This window comes from Saccopteryx leptura, chromosome 4, assembly GCF_036850995.1.
Source record: "Saccopteryx leptura isolate mSacLep1 chromosome 4, mSacLep1_pri_phased_curated, whole genome shotgun sequence".
Classification (NCBI taxonomy): Eukaryota; Metazoa; Chordata; class Mammalia; order Chiroptera; family Emballonuridae; genus Saccopteryx; species Saccopteryx leptura.
This window is the reverse complement of record NC_089506.1, coordinates 173,378,018-173,399,085: the sequence shown is the minus strand read 5'-3', so window position 1 is coordinate 173,399,085 and position 21,068 is coordinate 173,378,018. Positions and strand designations below refer to the sequence as shown.

The following is a 21,068-nucleotide window of genomic DNA, read 5'->3' as shown; positions in this document are numbered from 1 at the left end:
ATACTGCTTTAGAGAATATGCATGGTTTAGATTTAATTATTTTATTGGGAAACTAAAGGAATTTCATAAATTTTGGACAAATGAGTCATTATAGCTCTTTCAGTCCTATCGTTTGATGATTCTTAAGTCCCAGTGATTATAGCTGTGGTGGTATTCTGTCTCTTATTTGTACAGTATTAAAAGCATTCAAGTGAACATGGCAACATCTTTGAATTTTTTATAATGCATTATTCAACTTGAAGATGCTCAAAGAATAACAGGGAAAAAAAAGCCTTAGTTCTTACATTATTTCATGCTGTAACTAAACGTACCTTTTTTCTATTGTTATAGACTGGTAATTGAAGTAAGATTTAACTTTTTGTTCATTCTGTATTAGTAATGCAGCATTAAAAAAGCATTCCAATAAATTGGAATGTCTAAACAGGATCTAAGGTGTGTACAAGAATACTAAGTGTTTATTTTTAAAGGTAATGGACATGGTATGATATTTCCAACGGACTAAGAATTACACTTACGTCCCTTAAGTCCTAAAATATACCTTTGCTTAATGATCTGCCATGCATTAGCATTAGGGGATGCTAAGGAACAATTCAGTTTACAGTGATGAAATCGCTATTCAGTTCTCATTTTCTGTCCAAGGATGACGTCTTAAGTCCCCTTACCCTAATATTCCTGTGTAATAAATTAATACAGCTAGTAGTTAGCACTGGAATAATACAGGTTGAATTGTGCATGTTAATCTTGTAAGACTGGGTAAGAAATTTGTATATATGTTAAAAACTGGAAAGTGTTTTCAAGTCAGATAGGTTGGAAATGGGAAAAATTTGTTCTCTTGCTCTGTCCACTTACAGTTTACTGAAGGATGAATATATTTATATGCATATATATTGAACAAATAGCAAAAAATGTGTTTAACTTAATTTGCCACCTGACCAGGCGGTGTTGCAATGCAGGCGTCCCCAAACTACGGCCCGCAATGCGGCCCCCTGAGGCCATTAATCCAGCCCCCACTGCACTTCTGGAAGGGGCACCTCTTTGGTGGTCAGTGAGAGGACCACTGTATTTGGCAGCCCTCCAATGGTCTGAGGGACAGTGAACTGGCCCCCTGTGTAAAAAGTTTGGAGACCCCTGGCATCGGACTGGGACATGGAGGACCCAGGTTCGAAACCCCAAGGTCGCTGGCTTGAGCACAGGCTCATCTGGTTTGAGCAAAGCTCACCAGCTTGGACCCAAGGTCGCTGGCTTAAGCAAGGTGTCACTTGGTCTGCTGTAGCCCCCCAGTCAAGGCACATATGAGAAAGCAATCAATGAACAACTAAGGTGCCACAACAAAGAATTGATGGTTCTCATCTCTCCTTTCCTGTCTGTCTGTCCCTCTCTCTGTCTCTGTCTCTGTCAAAAAACAAAACAAAAAAACAACTTGCCACTGAGATTTCAGGTAATGAAATGTTTACTGTCTCAATAATCAAAACTACTTGAGTTTGAATTTATGACATCAATTTAATTGTTCATTTCTGATTTAAAGAACTTATTAGTTGATTAAATCTAAGGTTAGCTAAATATGCATATACCTTACTTTGTTTTTTTTCCTCATAACCTTGAAGAATATTTTATAGGGCATTACACTGTTTCAACCCATATTTACAGTATTATCTCTTCAGCCTTACCCAAAGAATTCATCATTGTATTCTAACTTTGCAACATTTAGTTGTAAGCCTAGACTCCCTAAGTTATTGGTTGGCTGGAACCTAATATATAATTCACAAATATTTTTGCAGATGTCTGGTTTGAAATGTTAACTGCAGTTGAAGTTGGTGCGGGAGGAGCGTGAAAACAACCCTCAGGTTCTAGTTTGTTTTCTGTGTTTATGAGAAAATTGATGTCAGTAATGTCGTGCTTTACCTTACTGTGCAAAGATGATCCACAGCACAGAGTGTATGTAATTATTAGAATATTGTCCTTCCATTTTTTAAGGTTTCTGTGCCAAGGACTTCATAACGAGTTCCTCATATTTAGCATATAAGGTAAGCTAAGAATTTTTGTAATCAAGATAAGATTGGATACTTTTTGGAATATGATTTTCTAGAAGTTTTAACCCTGAAGGGGCCTTAAACATTGTCTCTCTAATCAGACTAGAAACCTGAGAAAAGTGCAGGCTATGCCTTCAATGTATATAGTATTAATCAAGTTTCGTTGTATGTAACCCAGTGGAAAGTGCGATGTTCAAGGCGTATGAAAATCACCTTTTGTGCTGCTTCTACCTCATTTCCAAGGATTATACTGGGTAGGCTGGCACCAGGAAAGTCAATTACAGGCCACATAAAGTATTCAGAAAGCAGTACAGCAGGTTTAGTCTTAGAAGTACTATTTCCCTACATTATTCAATCCGCACTGGATTATTCACCGTTCCCTGAAGGTGCCTTATTTTTTCTGTTCTTACATCTGCTTATGTAATTCAGTTATGGAAGTGCACTTACCTACACCCCTTAAAATCATGCTTTTAATTCAGATTTTAACTCTTCCTATAGCTTATCTGAATCAGTCCAGGGAGAGGTACTCTCTCCTTCACAGGAACAGTTACAGCAAACTACCACTATTATAGCACTGTTGCATACGATCTTATAAGCATTGTGTCTAATACCCTTCATGATTATATTTCTGAAAATAGGACTTTTCTGTTTTTTTATCAGGTGCCCACACACATAATGGTACATTTCCTTACACATATTTAACCAGTAATTGATCATATATTGAGTGAATGAAATGAAGTGTGGCTTTTAAAGTATGATTTAATTTTGAAAACAGTAAAGGAAATTTGCATACAGTAGTCTCCCCTTACCCATGACCTAGGGCAGTGTGGTCTTCAACCTTTTTTGGGCTACGGACTGGTTTAATGTCAGAAAATATTTTCATGAACCGGCCTTTAGGGTGGTACAGATAAATGAATCACGTGACCGAGACAAGCGTCAAGAGTGAGTCAGACGGATGTAACAGAGGGAATTTGGTCATTTTTTATTTATTTATTTTAAAAAAAAAATTTTATTTTATTTATTCATTTTAGAAAGGAGAGAGAGAGAGACAGGGAGAGAGAAGGGGGGGAGGAGCAGGAAGCATCAACTCCCATATGTGCCTTGACCAGGCAAGCCCAGGATTTCAAACCTGCGACCTCAGCATTTCCAGGTCGACGCTCTATCCACTGCGCCACCACAGGTCAGACATCGAGCTGGTTCGAAACCCTGGGCTTGCCTGGTCAAGGCACATATGGGAGTTGATGCTTCCTGCTCCTCCCCCCCCCCTTCTCTCTCCCTGTGTTTCTCTCTCTTCTCTCTCTGTCTCTCCCCCTCTTCTCTAAAATGAATAATAAAAAAATAAATAAAATAAAACATCGTTCAGACTTAAATATAAATAAAACGGAAAATTATTCTTTCTCTGCGGACTGGTACCAAATGGCCCACGGACCAGTATCGGTCCGCGGCCCGGGGGTTGGGGACCACTGACCTAGGCCAATTCCTGAAACCGTGGATAGTACTGAATCCTATAGATACTATGTTTTTTCCATTACACATACCTACAATAAAGTTTCCTTAATACATATTTATAAATTAGATATAGTAAGAGACTTAACAACAATAAAATAGAACTATTTTAACAATATTCTATAATAAAAGTTATGGTGTCTCAGACATTTTTCACCCTTGTGATGATGTGAAATGATAAAAAAAAAATGCTACATGATGAGATAGCCTCCCATATCAGCTAAAGCTGAAGACCTTACAAGGTCCTCTGTGATTGGCAGTCCCCACTTAAACACCCTGCATCTAGATCCATATTCATTTATGTTATTACTCAAAAACTAAGTTTGCTACCATCTTAGGACTGTACTTACTGTTTCCTCCACTTGGAAACTTTCCCAGAAAACTACGTCTCACACGCTTCAGTCCCTATTCAAATATCACACCATACAGAGTGTTCCCCGGAACTAAAATAACACTGTCAACCCTCCTTCCCCGCCCCCGCTTTAGTTTATCTCCATTGTAAATTTTATACAGTATTTGTGTGTCCACCACGTGTGCTGTATGTAATACATATTTCTTGGTGGGTCTACCTGCCCCCCCCCCATTAAAACATAAGCCCTCTGAGGGCAGAGACTTAGTTTTGTGAGCAGAGCCTGGCATGTAGTACATGATTTTTAAAATGTATTGAATGGATAGATACATATTTCCAGATCGCTGATTGCCTTCTGTGGATCCCCATGTCAATGACTGTCTTCAGATGTATAAATCATTGCCCCCAGGCAATGCAGAATACGGTGGAACTATCTCTCTGGATCTATGTATTCCACTTATGTTGCTGAGCCTCTCTTTGCAACACATCACAAAAGGCATGTTTTCTACCCAAAGCCTTTTCCGAGCAGTGCTGATTGTACTTCCTCAGAACATTGTTAGCACAAGTACATTTATACAGTATATAAACACAGACATAAAGGGTTGGGCAAAAGTAGGTTAAATTACCAGCCATCATCACCTGAGAGATAAATCATAAGGATACAAAATACGACAAATAATACAATAATTGTAATACAAGAATAAACTTTTGTGTACTCGCTACTGTATATAATACATTGAAAGTCTAGAAAAACCAGACTAGTCTTCCAGGAGTCTAGATGGCTAATAACCTTGAGTCCAAATTATTCCCTGGGTCCATTCATGAGAAAGAGGTATCTACTGATATATTGCATTTCTTTTGTCCTCACATTTTTATTTTCAATCATAATTAATTTTCATTGTTCTCTAAGTACGCGAAGTGCTATTCAGAACATAGAAATGCGTTTCCTTCCAAGTATTACCAGTAGGCTCCTTCAACCACTTGCCTAGATATGAAGGATTTAAAGTGTTTAATTAGAACCCTTTAAATGACTGCATTGGGAAGAAAAACATAGCATTTCCAATCACCATGAATTAAAACATCAGGTCTTTGCAGGGAATCTTTTTTAGGTAACGTTTGATTTTGAAATCTAAGAGGCTTCCCATGGTTTTACTAGTTTTGCTCGACTGCCAACTCTCCTTTATCAAAATGTACTTTCAGTACAGTACACTTAAAATTTTTTAAAGAAAAACTTAGACTTATTTTTATGTAGCCTGGAGCATATTATCTATAGTTTCAGTCGACAAAAACAGATCTCCATCTTGAGAGTGGAATCCATCCTCAACCTTCGCAAGCTCTTCACAATTCCTCAACTCTGAAAAGAAGGGCCCCCTTCACTCCTCAGCATCCACCCCCAGCCGTCTTCTCCCAATCCCCGATCCCCGAGGTCTGCATCCCTGGTCACGAACCCCAGCGGCTGAAAGGGGAGCCTCAGAGAACCTCAACGGAAGGGCTCAGAGAGAGGGATGGGGGTGGGCGGCCAAAACGCGCCCGGTTAGGTGGGGGAGAGATTGGGCGCAGCACCCCGCGAATGCTAGGATTCCGGGGCGAAGTCTCCTGGGAGGGCTGGACTACTCAGAGGGCTTACGCTAAGTGCGCGAGCCTTGCGCGCACGCTCTCGCTGCCTCCACCACCTACCTCAGGTCGCACCCGGCCTCTCCCCACCCTCCGAGGGCCATTGGTACATTCCTGCTGACTCCGAGAGCTTAAAAAGGGCCCGGGAGGCTAAACCCTGCAGATTTGGTGCCGATTTGTTTCGTCTCCTGGCAAGCCCAGATTCTCTGCGGCCCCCTAGTGTGGGGTGCCTCTCGATAATCTTGGCCAGGGACTCTTGAAGCTGTGGCTCTCAAGGGTCTGGGGGTTTTGTGTGTGTAGCTGGCTGGCTGGCAGCTAGAGTTCCCCGTGCCCGATTCCTAGGCTTGCTCAGCTCCCTCGCCGAAGCCCAGCAGTGAGAAAGGCGCGCCGCCACCTATGCAGACGATGGAGCAGACCGAGGTGCTAAAGCCACGGACGCTAGCCGATCTGATCCACATCCTGCACCAGCTCTTCGCGGGCGAGGAAGTCAATGTGGAGGAGGTGCAGGCCGTCATGGAAGCCTACGAGAGTGACCCCACCGAGTGGGCAGAGTATGCCAAATACGACCAGTACAGGTGAGCCCGCCCCAGCCCTGCCCGCTGAGGGTCTCGGCGCGGCCCTCAAAGCCTGGTGGCGCCGACTTTCGGAGCCCGCGGAGGAGCGGGCGTGGGGGGGAAGCGCGTCTTGCTGGGGAAAGTGCGGGCCGCATCGCGCCCACGCTCCCCGCCCCGCAGGCCAGTTGCCGCACCCCAGCCCTGCGCTGCCTTCACCGCGGGCTGCCCCGCTCCACCTCCCCTCCGCGCTTTTGGCTGAAGGTTGATCTTGCAAGGTTCGGCCTAGGGAGGGGAGCCCACCGTGCATCCAGTTTTCTATTCTCTTCTCACGTGTCAGTTTCTCAGCTTCCAAACTGCCACTCCTCCTCCCGGCCTCGGGAGCAGTGCCCCGGGGAACCGCCTGGCGGGACTAACGGAGGGTGCTGCTCCTAGCACATTAGCTATCCAGAGAAAGGGGTAACGGCGAGGACACAGTCCCCCGACATCAGTTCTCCATCGGTCATCCTCGCTCGTCTGCAACCAGACACCTACCAACTGGCATTTTTGCGTCTTGGGAGTTGTCATCTGCTCTTTTTCAATTTGTGGCGCACCCTTTCCCAAACTAGTTCAACTTCCCGGACTTCGGTTTTATTTAAACACATTGTCGGGTTCTCAAAGTAAACGACTGTCTCTCTTTCACTCCCACCCCTCCCCCCAAGCCATATGCTTTCTCTTACACTACTTACTTCTGAGGGTCTGGCATGCAAATTGAAGACCTCTACTTCCCAGCTAGACTGGAGATGCCTGGGGAGGCCTGGTTCTTTCCAGCGCTGGCTTGGTGATTGAGTAAAAATGAATCGCTGAGAATCCTCTTGGGGCCAGAAATAAATTTAATCATTCCAAAGAGTAGCTAGCACTAAAGTCTTTATAGTTAGTTGGGTTAGGGGGACAGTTGAAAGAGAAGAATAGGTAAAGATTTAAGCTTTTCTTGGAAGCAGTTTCTCTGTTATTTCGCTAAACATACTTAGGGCGTTCAGTAGAGTTTTGTTGGAAGGAACTGTTTAAACTGTATTTTAGGATTTGAAATAAAGTGAAATCTATCTAGGATCCCATTTTCCACTTGCAAGTGGCTCTAGGAAATTCCTTTGGTTCCTGTCAGTTCAGTTCATGGTAAGGTCCTTCTGTGGCTGCCAGAAATTACCAGAATCTAGTTTTTGATTTAACCAATAGCTCCAAGTAATTGAGGCCTTTGTTATGGGGCAGGTTCTCTTCCAGTCACTTTACACGTTACTCATTTACCTTGACAGCCTTATGAGATTGGTACCATTCTTACCCCTATTTTACAGGTGAGAGATGTTAGGCAATAAAAAGTTTGAATTACTGGCCCTGGCCGGTTGGCTCAATGGTAGAGCGTCGGCGTGGCGTGCGGAAGTCCCGGGTTCGATTCCCGGCCAGGGCACACAGGAGAAGCGCCCATCTGCTTCTTCACCCCTCCCCCTCTCCTTCCTCTCTGTCTCTCTCTTCCCCTCCCACAGCCAAGGCTCCATTGGAGCAAAGATGGCCCGGGCGCTGGGGATGGCTCCTTGGCCTCTGCCTCAGGCGCTAGAGTGGCTCTGGTCGCAATATGGCGACACCCAGGATGGGCAGAGCATCGCCCCCTGGTGGGCGTGCCGGGTGGATCCCGGTCGGGCGCATGCGGTAATCTGTCTGACTGCCTCCCCGTTTCCAGCTTCGGAAAAATACAAAAAAAAAAAAAATGGTTTGAATTACTTCCTGACCGGTGGTCAAGTGGTGTAGTGGATAGAGCATGGACCCAGAACACTGAGGTCCCTGGTTGGAAACCCGGAAATGACAGGCTTGAGTGTCTGATCATCCACATGATCCCAAGGTCATTGGCTTGAGCCCAAAGGTCATTGGCTTGAGCAAGGGGTCACTAGCTCTGATTGACACACACACACACCCACTTTCTGTCAAGGCACTTAGGATAATCAATCAATGAGCAACTAAAGTGAAACAACTTCAGTTGATGTTTCTCATGCTCTCTCCTCCCTCTCTCGCTTTCTAAAATCAACAAATTAAAAAATTTTTTTTAAGTTTGGATTAACAGCACAAGATCATACTTCTTTCAAGAAGTAGCACCAGGATTCAAATTAGGATTATTGTTCCAGAGCCCACACTCTAAACCATATTAAACTTTTTGTAGACATATGGTGACATAATAGTTTTCTTCTGCCTAGTGATATTGATCAAGTGAAATTAATCTTTAGAACAGGACATTTATAGAGGCCTTGAATTTATCTTGGCTGACAAGCTCTAAACCATTTGAAATGCAGCCACTTGGATTTATCTATTCCACAGGTATCTGAGATATAGTTCATTAAGATAATAGGTGCAATCCTGGGTGGGTGTTTGGGGGAGGAGAGAGGGAGGGAGAAGGAAGAGTAGAAATCAGTTTGAAAGCATTTTTTGTGTATAATAAGTGCTCAAGCACTGTGAAAGATTCTGATCTCTGACCTCAGGAAGGCCATTGCATAAGAACCAAACAGAATGCGTTCCAGTGTGGGCCAAACAGTGAATTCTCGGAAAGAAGCCCCAGAGAAGCAAGAGGGACTGCCCTAAGACTGGTGGGAGTAGAATTAGAATGCTGGTATGGGAACCAGATTTACTGTGAATTAAAGGCCACATGCACAACCTCTTGCTAGGTCAACAGGGCTACAAAGTGAGGATGACTGACTAGATCTGAAGAGCATTTACTAAACACCTCTGTCAGTGATCTGCCAGCACCTGGCCTTCAGCCAGAGAGAGAAATGGACGTGTAGGATGTAAGTGAACAGGTAACCATAAGCACAAACACTGCCCCAGAAATGGGGTCAAGGTTGCTTCCTTTAAAAGTGACAGTCTAAATGAATGTCATAATTATCAAACTTTGCTAATTAGATGACATCATTAGTACCTGTTGTTGGACCAATAGAAACTTCAAAGTTGTTTTGTTTTGTTTTTTTCTGATGGTGTGGTTGTTTTGATTCAGGATTTATTTTAGTTTAGTTTAACTTATTACTGTTTTATCATCATTGTAAAATGTTTAGAGTGTTAGTAACTTTCCTAATGTAGTCTCCTATGTTCTTGTAGTTAGATCAACCCCCACCCTCTTTATAGAGGACTTTTCTTTAGGGATGCTTTTGCATGTGGTTTGTATCTGGGCAATAGTAAAACTAAGAATTCTAGAACAGCTATTTAATAAAACCTTGTTTCCCAAGTTCAGGTTTAGCCTACCTGAGGGAAAAGACGGAACAAACAATAGCAACAATCTTGCCTAGAGCACTAATGCACTTTGCAAATACTTCTGTGAGAAACTTTTGTTTATTTATTTATTTTTATCAGTTTGATGCAAACACATGGAGAATAATGAAATTTACTTTTCATTTTCCTGTTAATTTTTTAATGCCATTAATTTAAATGCAACAGCTGTAAAAGCAGTGATTGATAATAGTAAAATGTGCAAAATGAACTTAGAAAAATATTTTTCTTTTGTGCTGGATTTCTAATTAGAAAACCACATTCGGAGTTGCTTAGAGGTAGAAATGGTAAATCTGTAAATGAATGATACTTTGTGATACATTTATTTTTCCTAGTGCTTATTTCATCAACCAGATTTAAACTTCTAAATACATTCTTTTTAGGTACACCCGAAATCTTGTTGATCAAGGAAATGGAAAATTCAATCTAATGATTCTATGTTGGGGTGAAGGACATGGCAGGTAATACAGCTCTTCATTTGCAGATATTTATTAGAGTATCTGTTCCAGTGTATGAAATATATGGTGCTGGCTGGCCACAAGTCTTGAAAGCAGTAACCTCATTTTATAATTATTTGTCCCCTAATCCCAACTGAAAATATCACGATAATTAGCATGAAGTGTTTAGACATACACCATGCATATCAAAACCAGCCTCCAAATGAATCATCCATCAAATAGGTGCTAACTAGTTTAACATATTCTCTCTCCATACTTTTATGATAATGTGCTAAAACTTGATTTTTGTGGTATTTTGAAGTGTGTAAATAATCGTGGGACCATAGACTCAAATTCCAGATTTGGAGTTAGAAAAACAGTTCACAAAAACAGAAAATTTCTTTCTACTTCAAGTTTATTATTTACTTTGTTTATAATAAAGTAATTATAAACAACTTAACTAATACCAATTCTTTGAAACTTGGTTCCTTAAATGTCCTTAAACATTTGCCAGTGTTGTTTCCAATTGAGTATTATCTCTTTCAACAGATTATTCTCAATCTTTTGAGAATAGTGAAGACAATAATCCAGACCTTTTTTTTTTTTTTTTTTGGCTTTTCCTAAAGTGAGAAGCGGGGAGGCAGAGAGACAGACTCCTGCATGCACCCGACCAGGATCCACCCTGCATGCCCACTAGGGGGCGATGCTGTGCCCATCTGGGCCATTGCTCCGATGCAACCGGAGCCATTCTAGCACCTGAGGCGAAGGCCATGGAGCCATCGTCAGCACCCAGGCCAACTTTGCTTCAGTGGAACCTTGGCTGCGGGAGGGGAAGAGAGAGACATAGAGAAAGGAGAGGGAGAAGGGTGGAGAAGCAGATGGGTGCTTCTCCTGTGTGCCCTGACTGGGAATCAAACCCAGGACGTCCACATACCCTGCCAATGTTCTACCACTGAGCCCAGACCCATTTTTGATGGGAGAAAGGAAACGTAAAGTTACAAGACTTTGGCAAATTAGGACCAAAGAATATGTACTCATATATGTACTCATGGAGTGGAATAGTTTTCACACATTCTCTCAATATTTTTTCAAAGTAGATTATGTATCAAGAGTAAAACTATGTTCTGTGGATTTAGGAAACAAGTTTTTTCTGTGGTACATATGTGGGCTAATAGAATTCAACATATGAAATAAATGCCAAAAATATATGTAGTTCATATGTATGGCTCACAAAAATTAGGGAATATTTCAAAACAAATATGAAGCAATAAAAAGCATTTGATTTCTTTTATTTATTTATTTATTTATTTTTATTATTTATTTTTTTTTTTTCTGAAGCTGGAAACAGGGAGAGACAGTCAGACAGACTCCCGCATGCGCCCGACCGGGATCCACCCGGCACGCCCACCAGGGGCAACGCTCTGCCCACCAGGGGGCGATGCTCTGCCCATCCTGGGCGTCGCCATGTTGCGACCAGAGCCACTCTAGCGCCTGAGGCAGAGGCCACAGAGCCATCCCCAGCGCCCGGGCCATCTTTGCTCCAATGGAGCCTTGGCTGCGGGAGGGGAAGAGAGAGACAGAGAGGAAAGCGCGGCAGAGGGGTGGAGAAGCAAATGGGCGCTTCTCCTGTGTGCCCTGGCCGGGAATCGAACCCGGGTCCTCCGCACGCTAGGCCGACGCTCTACCACTGAGCCAACCGGCCAGGGCTGATTTCTTTTATTAAACAAGAACATCAGAAAAGCAAACAAGTCAAAGAAAGTTGTTTGATTTTGCAAATGAGATGCAAAATCAACTTTTATTTCATTGGTGAAAATGCACTGTACAAAAGGCTGAAAGTGCTAGAATATCTACATGTTCCCTGATCCCCTAATTTTTGTGAGCTGTGTATTTTAACCCATACATAGGTAGTCCTACTCAATAAACTAAAATACTATTTAAGATTATATGAATAAATTCTTTCCCCAGATCAAATTTACTTTTTTTCCCCATGAATATTGGGATGTAATCACAAGTAGGATACTCAAAACTAGTGGTAGTCAACCTGGTCCCTACCGCCCACTAGTGGGCGTTCCAGCTTTCATGATGGGTGGTAGCGGAGCAACCAAAGTATCAATAGAAAGATAGATTAACTATAGTAAGTTGTTTTATAAAGATTTGTTCTGCCAAACTTAGCGAAAATCCGACATAAAGTACTTGGTAAGTAATTATTATTATATGCTTTAACTTGCTGTAACTCTGCTTTATAAATTTTATAAAGTAAAGTTACTTCCCTACTTTATAAATCACCATTACTGTGGAACCGGTGGGCGGTTAGAAAATTTTACTACTAACAGAGATACAAAAGTGGGCAGTAGGTATAAAAAGGTTGACTACCCCTGCTCTAAGCCTACAAAATATTAGCATTCTATATACATTACAGTATAATTTTAAGGTGGTGGTAATAGCTACATATACCTTTGTCCCCGAAAGAAAGGATAACAAAGAAAATTCCTGGGGAAAATCATTAAATGTTAAATGATCATCTCAGTGTGATGCAATGATTATTTTTGTCCTTTCTAAAATTTCTTCAGTGTAATTTTATAATCTAGTTTTAGCCTAGCTTCACTGAGTTGTTTAAAGCTCTATCTTGAAGAAGATAAAAGGTTTCTGGTTTTGTGTTTCTCTGATGAAATAGCATTACAACAAGGTTTGAAAAAAATGAACTGTTCTTTAGGAGAGAGTATGCATGAAAACTGTATCCCTTCTATGCATTGATATGGAAGACATTTTATTTATCTTGAACAATGTTAAATTATAAATTGGTGACATTTAAAGATGCAGCTGAATTGGATTTTATCCTGGGAGATGTCCTAGTGACGATGTGCAGCTGTAAGCTCTGGGCGAACGGTTACTGTAGGTCTGGGTACTGGACCATAGACTGAGTTCCGTTGTTATTTTGTGTGTATATAGCAGTATCCATGATCACACCAACTCCCACTGCTTTCTGAAGATGCTGCAGGGAAATCTAAAGGAGACTTTATTTGCCTGGCCTGACAAGAAGTCTGATGAGATGATCAAGAAGTCTGAAAGAATCTTGAGGGAAAACCAGTGTGCCTACATCAATGGTAACATCCAGTACCTTTTTCTAAGAGCAAGTGGGAAAAACCTTGAGCTCTCATCTGAAATACTGATTTCTTACAAATGTGAAATGGAAGTTGGATCATAGAGTCATGATGTCAAATACCTGGGAAAGAACCTGAAAGCAGTGGGCTCTGCTTTTTAAAGTTGTGCATCTGGATTGGAATCACTTACTAGAAACACATAGTGCACATTAGTGCTGGCTGAAAAGTCATTTACCTGCCAAGTCTTAGGACAGTTAGAATCAAATATGGATTTATGTATGTAGAGTCTTTTAATAAAGGTAGAAATACTAGTCTTTGTGTCAGAAAATGTAAAGAAATGTTCTGGGAGTAGTTGTGAATGCTAGCTAGTCCCTGTTTTTCTAGAACACATATCACATACGTAGAAGAGCATTCTCAAGGGGAACTTTACAAAGCATATTATTTAGCAGTGATTTATAGATCTTTCACCAAGAATTTACTCTTTCCCTAAATGTGTTATGGGAAAGCCATATAATTTTTAGGAGAGGCAGTGATGATCATTTGTATTCTTAAAGGGGATAGTAACTTTCCAGAAAGCTTGTTAAGTTTATATGAGATAATTTTTTCCCCAATTTTAGATGAGATTCCAACACAGAGGAAGATTAAATAACTTATTCAAGTAATTCAACTTTTAAGTGGCAGCCAGGATTTGAACTTAAAACAATTTGTTTCCAAAGGCCATACTCTGAATTGGTAGCCACCCCACTCACGTACAATAGAATATTAGATTTTTTTCTGGCAAAGCAGGCTCTTCTTTAAAGTCAAGTATTGGTCTTGATACTTGACCTAAATTTGTTCATTAGTTTCAGAATGTACTTAGAAAGGTCAGATTATACAGTAGTCCTTTGTTATCTATGGAGGAATACATTCATAGACTCCCAGTGGATACCCGAAACTGGTCAGTATTGAACCCAATATATACTATGTTTTTTTCCTATGCATACATACCTATGATAAAGTTTAACTGAGAAATAAGGCATAGTAAGAGAGTTAAAAACAATGATTAGTGATAAAATATAATAGTACATTATAATAAAAGTTATGTAAATGAGTTTTCTCTCAATATCTGATAACTGATCTGATAACTGAGATGCCTACCAAGTGACCAAAGGGCAGAGAGTCTCTACAGCAGGTTGGATGAAGGGTGATTCCCGTCTGGTTGGGATAGAGTGGGAGATTTTATCACGCTACTCAGAACAGCACATAATTTAAAGCATGAATTATTTATTTTGGGAATTTTCCACTTAAGATAGTCAAGCCATGGCCGACTGTAGGTAACTGAAACAGCAGACAAAGAGGAGGTACTGTATGGGAAATTTGTCCTTCTATGCGCAAATCACAAGGTGTAAGTTTCTTATATAGCGGGAAACTCTTATTTGAGGGTTGCTATATATATGTGTATATGAGGCACACCAGATTTTCAAGTACAAATTTGTTGTCCATATAACTCACAATAAAGCAAAAAGCCTTTTAGAGTAATTACCTTCAGCTAGTCACAGGTCCTTGTGAAAGTAGATTAGATCTTGATGAATAGGTGAAGAGTCTACTATGTGAAGAGTCTAGAGCCAGGCAAAGAAGGTCAGTGAGTGCTGCAGCCTGGAAATAAGGCTGTGGGAACTGATGTGTGCAAGCCAGGGGGCACAGCGGGCACCAGCTCCAGCAAGATCATTCTGACTTCTTTTTTCCACAGAGGTGGGAAAGTGATTTTTGTGGGAAATTTTGCCAATTGATAAAATATTGGGGGGGGGGGGGGGTAAGCTAAAGATTTGTGTAGACTAATTACCCATATGGTCGAAAATCACAAATTTACAACCTTTGATTTTTACAGATGCAGGAGTAGGAGTGCCAATAGATAACTAGTCAGAGGGAAGGATGTTTTAAATACAGGGAAGAGAATGAGTTAAGGCACAGTCATTGCAAAACATAAAAACTAGTCAGGAATGGTCCCCTGGAGGGAAGAAGGAAAAACAGGTTTGGACACGACTGGTGGAAGAGCAAGGGAGATCAGTCCCAGGACTCCAAGACCAGCTTAAAGTAAGATCGTGCTTTGGTCAGCAGAACTTTATTTGGGACTATCTTGATCCATATGGTAGCAGTATGCAGTATTGGATGGCGGAAAGGGAGAACTGGGACAAGAAGACAGACCATTGTAGTAGGCGAAAGGGGGACATGGCCAGGATCAAACTGGTGTCCGTAAGTATCACCAAGTTCAGAATTACTGTGACAGAGATTACACCATGGGGATAAAGGAAAAGAGGTAAAGACCAATAATAATGTTAGCATTATTAACAATTGAGATCAGGCATGAGCCTTGAGTTTCTCTAAAGGACAAGTAACTAGTGTATGCAGGGCCTTTGCTTCCATTATTGTCTAGCATGCAGTGGCTGGTGTATGTACTTGTAATTGGAGAAACAAATAATTAATTTGTATAAGGGCAGTCAGTTCTTAAGAATGTTGAACTTTTGTACAGAATTGTGCTTAAGCCAGTATATTATGAAAGCAGTAAGTTACAGAATTAAAGAGTTTACAGACCTGAGAATTAGGCCCCATTTTTAGGAGTGAGGAAAACAGGATTCTAGAAGTTGGGAGTTGTTTAAAGGTGGTCTTGCTGGGAGCAGAGCCTAAGTCCTCTGTTTCTAGGTTTTGCTCTTTATCATGCAAGCTCATGGAGCTAGATCTCAAAGCATAAGGCCAAAGTACACCAATTATACTGCATTCCTTCCTTGATTAGTCTTCATATTCTCTCCTAACTACAAATTTCTCAGCATATTTTTTAAAAATCATGTACTTTGTCATTATTTCTTTACTTTAATCTTCTTTGAGACATCTCGCCAGGGCCTTTAGACCGGCTCGAGTGGGGGTTGGGTGATCTCTAGGCCAGCGCTCAGCTGTCATCCGGGGGTCCCCTCACATCACCCAGGCTTTCCCTTTACCATCTTCTTTTGCTAATCCCCTTGTTTCCAGTTTTCATGTCTGCTTCGTTCTTGGTCCAGGCTTCTGTTTTAGAGGAGCATATCCTCCAGGGACTCTATGAGAAAGGATATGTGGAAACAAAGTTTTTGAGATCTATATCTAAAAATCTCTTTATTCAACCCTTGTAACATGATTGATAATTTAGCTGGATATGGAATTATGACTTGACAATCATATTCTCTCAGAACTATGAAGAAGGTAATGCCTTGTCTTAGTTCTCAGTCTTGATGAAAGCCTGGTGTCATTCTGATTCTCAGGTCTTTCTATGAAGCCGTTTTTTCTTTCTAGAAACTTTTGAGATCTCTTTCATATTTTCTCTGTCCCCAGTATGATAGACATGTACTGTGTTTCATAACCCTCATTCATTGTGCTGGGTACCCACTCAGTGCGTTCTTTCATCTGGAAATTAATGTTCTTCCATTCAAGAAAATGTTGTCAGGTTATTTGATTTCAAACTGCCTCTGATTTATTTTTTTTCTTTTTTATTTTCTACCTTTGTTCTTTTTTTTTTTTTTTTTTTTTTCATTTTTCTGAAGCTGGAAACGGGGAGAGACAGTCAGACAGACTCCCGCATGCGCCCGACCGGGATCCACCCGGCACGCCCACCAGGGGCGACGCTCTGCCCACCAGGGGCGATGCTCTGCCCATCCTGGGCGTCGCCATGTTGCGACCAGAGCCACTCCAGCGCCTGGGGCAGAGGCCACAGAGGCGTCCCCAGCGCCCGGGCCATCTTTGCTCCAATGGAGCCTTGGCTGCGGGAGGGGAAGAGAGAGACAGAGAGGAAAGCGCGGCGGAGGGGTGGAGAAGCAAATGGGCGCTTCTCCTGTGTGCCCTGGCTGGGAATCGAACCTGGGTCCTCCGCACGCTAGGCCGACGCTCTACCGCTGAGCCAACCGGCCAGGGCCCTACCTTTGTTCTTTTGTTCTTTGAGTCTTCCTCAGCGTCCTCAGTTTTTCTTCCAGCCTTTCTATTCATGTTTTTATTTCTACAATCTCTGGTCCTTTTATAATTTTTTTTTCTTATCTCTGAGGATATTAGATACATTTGTTTTTTAAATCTTCTCCTGAATTGTTTCTGTTTCTAGTTGCTTTTTGTTAGGTTGCCCTGGCCTCTATGTTTGTACTAGAGGATTTACTCAAATGTCTGGTGACCTTGGCTGTGTGCTAATATTTAAAAACCAGGGACCAAAAAAAAAAAAAATAAGCTGGTAGCTCTTAACACTGGACTTCACCCTAGAATAATCTGGCAGAGCTCTTTCCTTGAGGAACAACCAATGGCAGTGTCCTTCGGGCTTTGTTCTGAGCCAGTCAGATACCCTGAGAAGCTGTTTCCTATCTCCTGCTGGAGAAAAAAAAAATCCTGTCTGGCAGCATTCTGGCAGCTAGGTGGTGAAGAAAGAGGGGCTCTTCCCATTCAATATGTAAATTTTCACTTCAGTCACCTGATTTTCACCTGTCCTGAGTTCATCTATTACCTTCTTTCTAGAGAATAGATCTCAGATCTCTACCAGGGAGAAGGAGAGGGAGAAGTGGTGAAAGGGATGTGAGACTCCACTGAAATAGGCTTTCACCAGTTCTTGTACTTTTAGCCCCATTGTCATCCTCATTTCCAGAAATACCCATGCTGCTAATTTCTGAGCTGTTTGGGAGGTTCACAATATAAATCAGGTTATTTCTTGGCCATCCCCATGTGTAGATGAGTATTTAGCTTTCTCTCTTCTGCAAAGCCATCCATCTACAGTACAGGTTGAACTACATGGGTCCACACTTACACAGATTTTTTTTTCAATAAATAATGCTTTCAATCTGAGGTTGGAAGTTCACTGAGGTTGGAAGTTCACGGATGTAGAGTCTTGACTGTATGCATTGGTGTATGCTATTTTATACAGGGGACTTGAGCTTCCTCAGATTTTTGTATCCACAGGGGGTCCTGTAACCAATTCTCCCACAGATACTGTGGGACAACGAGTTTTGGGGGGTCAAAACTTATATGTGAATTTTTGACTGTGGGGAGTGGGAGTCAGCACCCCTAATGTCCATGTTGTTCAAGAGTCAGTTGTACATTCAAGCTTTTAAATTTTTATTAAAATGTTTTTCTTTTTCCATTTTCTTTGAATTTTGATGCCTTTGTTATTCTTTTACTGAAGCTGTAGGAGGTTTTGAAAAAAAATATAGTGCATATGGCTTTTTTAATGAGAAGTTCCATTATGTACCCAATTGATTTATGATGTTTGATGATTGACAAAATATTTACCTACACCTACCATTTAAAGTCCTCATCTATTCTTTCTGGATGTTGTTTAGATTCCATTGGCTTACATCGAGTAGAAAATACCAGCCATACAGAACCTGCTGTGAGCCTTCACTTGTACAGCCCACCTTTTGATACATGTCATGCCTTTGACCAAAGAACAGGACATAAAAACAAAGTCACCATGACATTCTATAGCAAATTTGGAATCAGGACTCCATTTGTAAGTATAATTTCTCTCTCTTAGATTTAAGAGCTTTGTGGGTTAGCAACATTATACTGTATGCATTGCTTTTTGTTTGTTTTAGGTATTATTTGATTATTTTATGAATTGAAGTTTAGATAAACCTTAACTTAGGGGACAGTCCCCTTATGTCCTAATTCTTTTCTTTAACTTTAGAGGCTCTATTTTCTTTTTTTAAAATGTTATTTATTGATTTTGGAGATAGGAGAGAGAAAGAAATGGGGGAGAGAGAGGAGCAGGAAACATCAACTTGTAGTAGTTGCTTCTCATATGTGCTTTGACCAGGCAAACCCGGGGTTTCAAACCGGCAACCTCAGTGTTCAAAGTTCATGCTTTATCCACTATGCCACCACAGGTCAGGCAAAACTGTATTTTCAATTTATAAATAAACTTAAATTGGAAGCAAAGAATTATTGAGAATGTTTCCAGTGTGTGTTGAAAATATATGCTCATTTCTAAATTATTGGTTTTATTTATTAGGGAAATAAGAGTAGAACTTATTTGATATAACTTCTGCTATGACTTGATATTTATAGGTCTAATTTACTGGAACAACACAAATAACTTGCAGAGTTAACCTTCGCAAAGTTTGAGATCCTATTCCAATGGTAGAAATAAAGAAACTTGCCTGTTTCCATTGCCAGATTGCTTTGTGTGTGTGTGTGTGAGTGTGTATGTGACAGAAACAGATAGGGATCGACAGAGAGGAAGGGAGAGAGATAAAAAACATCAATTCTTTGTTGCAGCACCTTAGTTGTTCATTGATTGCTTTCTCATATGGGCCTTGATGAGGGGACTACAGCAGAGTGAGTGACCCCTTGCTCAAGCCAGTGACCTGGGGCTCAAGCCAGCCCAAGGTCATGTCTATGATCCCACGCTCAAGCCAGTGACCTCACACCCAAGCTGGTGAGCCGGTGCTTGAACCTGAGTCCTCAGCATTCTAATCCCACACTCTATCCACTGCACCACCACATCGTCAGGCCCAAGTTGCTTTTTTTTGGAGAAGTCATGCTATTCAGACTACAAATAAATGAGAATAGACTGTGATAATATGTTTCCCTTGAGGAGCAAGTGTTTCCACCTAAAGATAATAAGGCAACCAGTAGTAATGTAGTACGGCAGTCTTCTAGCCGAGGTGAAGTACATTGGCATTTAGGGGAATGTAAAGACAAAAGGATTCTCATAAATCTGATGCAAGTACAGCCTTTGAGGGAAGATAGGGCAGAATCTTCTCCAGTGATTGTCCTGCTTTGTTTTCTGCTTTTTGATCCCCAAGAGCTACTTTTATGGCAGAAATAAAACAAGAGGACTCCATTGCCATAGCTGAGTTTTCACACACTGATAAGAAAGCAGGACTATTTAGAACAAGCTGAAATGTCTAATATGAAGAATCTTACACAACCTTCTTTTTATCTTTCTTACAGATAACTCCAGGATCACTGGAGAATAACTAAGGAGCACCAAACTCTCTAAGGTCTGCCGAAAGTTTTGCCTTGGACAGGAAGCCTCCCACCATTTGCTGTTCAGTAATACACTTTACAAAGCCAATACTTAGATCTCCTGTAAGGCAGATGCTAATTACAGGGCACTAAGTAAACAAATAGTGCCCTGAGCTACTACAGAGGAAAAATCCCAGTAAAGAAGAAAAAGACGTGATTTTAAAGGCCAAATTAGGTGCTCTCCTGGTTTTAGTTTCTAAATCCATCGGGACCCTTCCGGGAATGTCAGTGAAGGTTTTTTATAGCTTTGGGAAATACTTTGGTCTCTGAACTGTAGTTAGCAATAAATAAAAACAAGAAATTACAAACATCAAATGCCTACCTTATGACTTGGATGACTAAATGTAGATGTTTTTAGTATACTTTGTATGTTCTTAATATTTGAAGAGAATTTTTTGAATCTGCACTTTATTTTTTCAATCATGTTTTACAAATTCTTATTCTATAAATACCATATTTTCCCATGTATAAGATGGGCCCCATTTTGAAAAATTTGGGGTTTAAAAACTGGGTGCATGGTAGCATTTCAAATGCCATAGATGGAACTGAGGACGAGGCGATATATGAAGACAGTGACTCATCGTCAGACACAGATGAGGACAAGCTAATGGATGGGAGTTTTGACAGTGATAAGGAGTTGTATAAGTTTTATGATGAATAAAACTTCAGTTCAATAACTTTATGTAATTTTTTTTTTCAAGTTTCAGGCCCCAAAATTAAGGTGCATCTTATACATAGCATGGGGAAATACGGTAATAGTGTGTTGTAGATAAAAAAATTTAAGGTACTTTGGCATTTGCTAATGGAATGAAGGGCAGAGGATTTAGAAAAGTACATGTACCCTAACCCACAACAAACCAAAAACAAACTCATGTCTGGTGTGTCAAGTGGTCAGAGTCAGAGATTTTTGTACTGCTCTGAAATGCCCAAATGATTTTAATAAAACTGAACTTTAACACAATTTAAAGTTTTGTGTTTTGTTTAACTTCATAAGAATTTCATAAAATTCAGTTCCTTAGATTTGGGTAGACTACCAAAAATAGTGAAAAATATGATTTTATGATGTAAAAATAGCCACAAGATGCATAAAATGTAGCTTAACTTTTGGGGCTTTACATGTGTTCACTAATGGGCTGGAGCTATGGACCTATGGACCTGAGGTGTTAAATGGAAACATACCCACTTTTGCCTAAAAA

The 21,068-nt window shown here is 40.9% G+C and overlaps 1 protein-coding gene across 1 annotated transcript; it reads left to right on the top strand.

Moving 5' to 3' along the window:
• The first annotated feature begins 5,641 nt into the window (after positions 1-5,641).
• CDO1 (cysteine dioxygenase type 1) lies at positions 5,642-20,833 on the top strand. Its single transcript, XM_066382061.1, has 5 exons — positions 5,642-6,074; positions 9,713-9,790; positions 12,716-12,870; positions 18,183-18,352; positions 19,798-20,833. The coding sequence occupies exons 1-5, from the start codon at positions 5,896-5,898 to the stop codon at positions 19,825-19,827; spliced, it is 612 nt and encodes a 203-aa protein (XP_066238158.1). The 5' UTR covers positions 5,642-5,895; the 3' UTR covers positions 19,828-20,833.
• Positions 20,834-21,068: the final 235 nt, after the last annotated feature.

Excerpts from the sequence above, each read along its gene's own strand:
- CDO1 (XM_066382061.1), top strand. The coding sequence starts at position 5,896 with ATGCAGACGATGGAGCAGACCGAGGTGCTAAAGCCACGGACGCTAGCC. Across the intron at positions 6,075-9,712 it reads GCCAAATACGACCAGTACAG|GTACACCCGAAATCTTGTTG; the intron begins GTGAGCCCGCCC and ends CATTCTTTTTAG. Across the intron at positions 18,353-19,797 it reads TTGGAATCAGGACTCCATTT|ATAACTCCAGGATCACTGGA; the intron begins GTAAGTATAATT and ends TCTTTCTTACAG.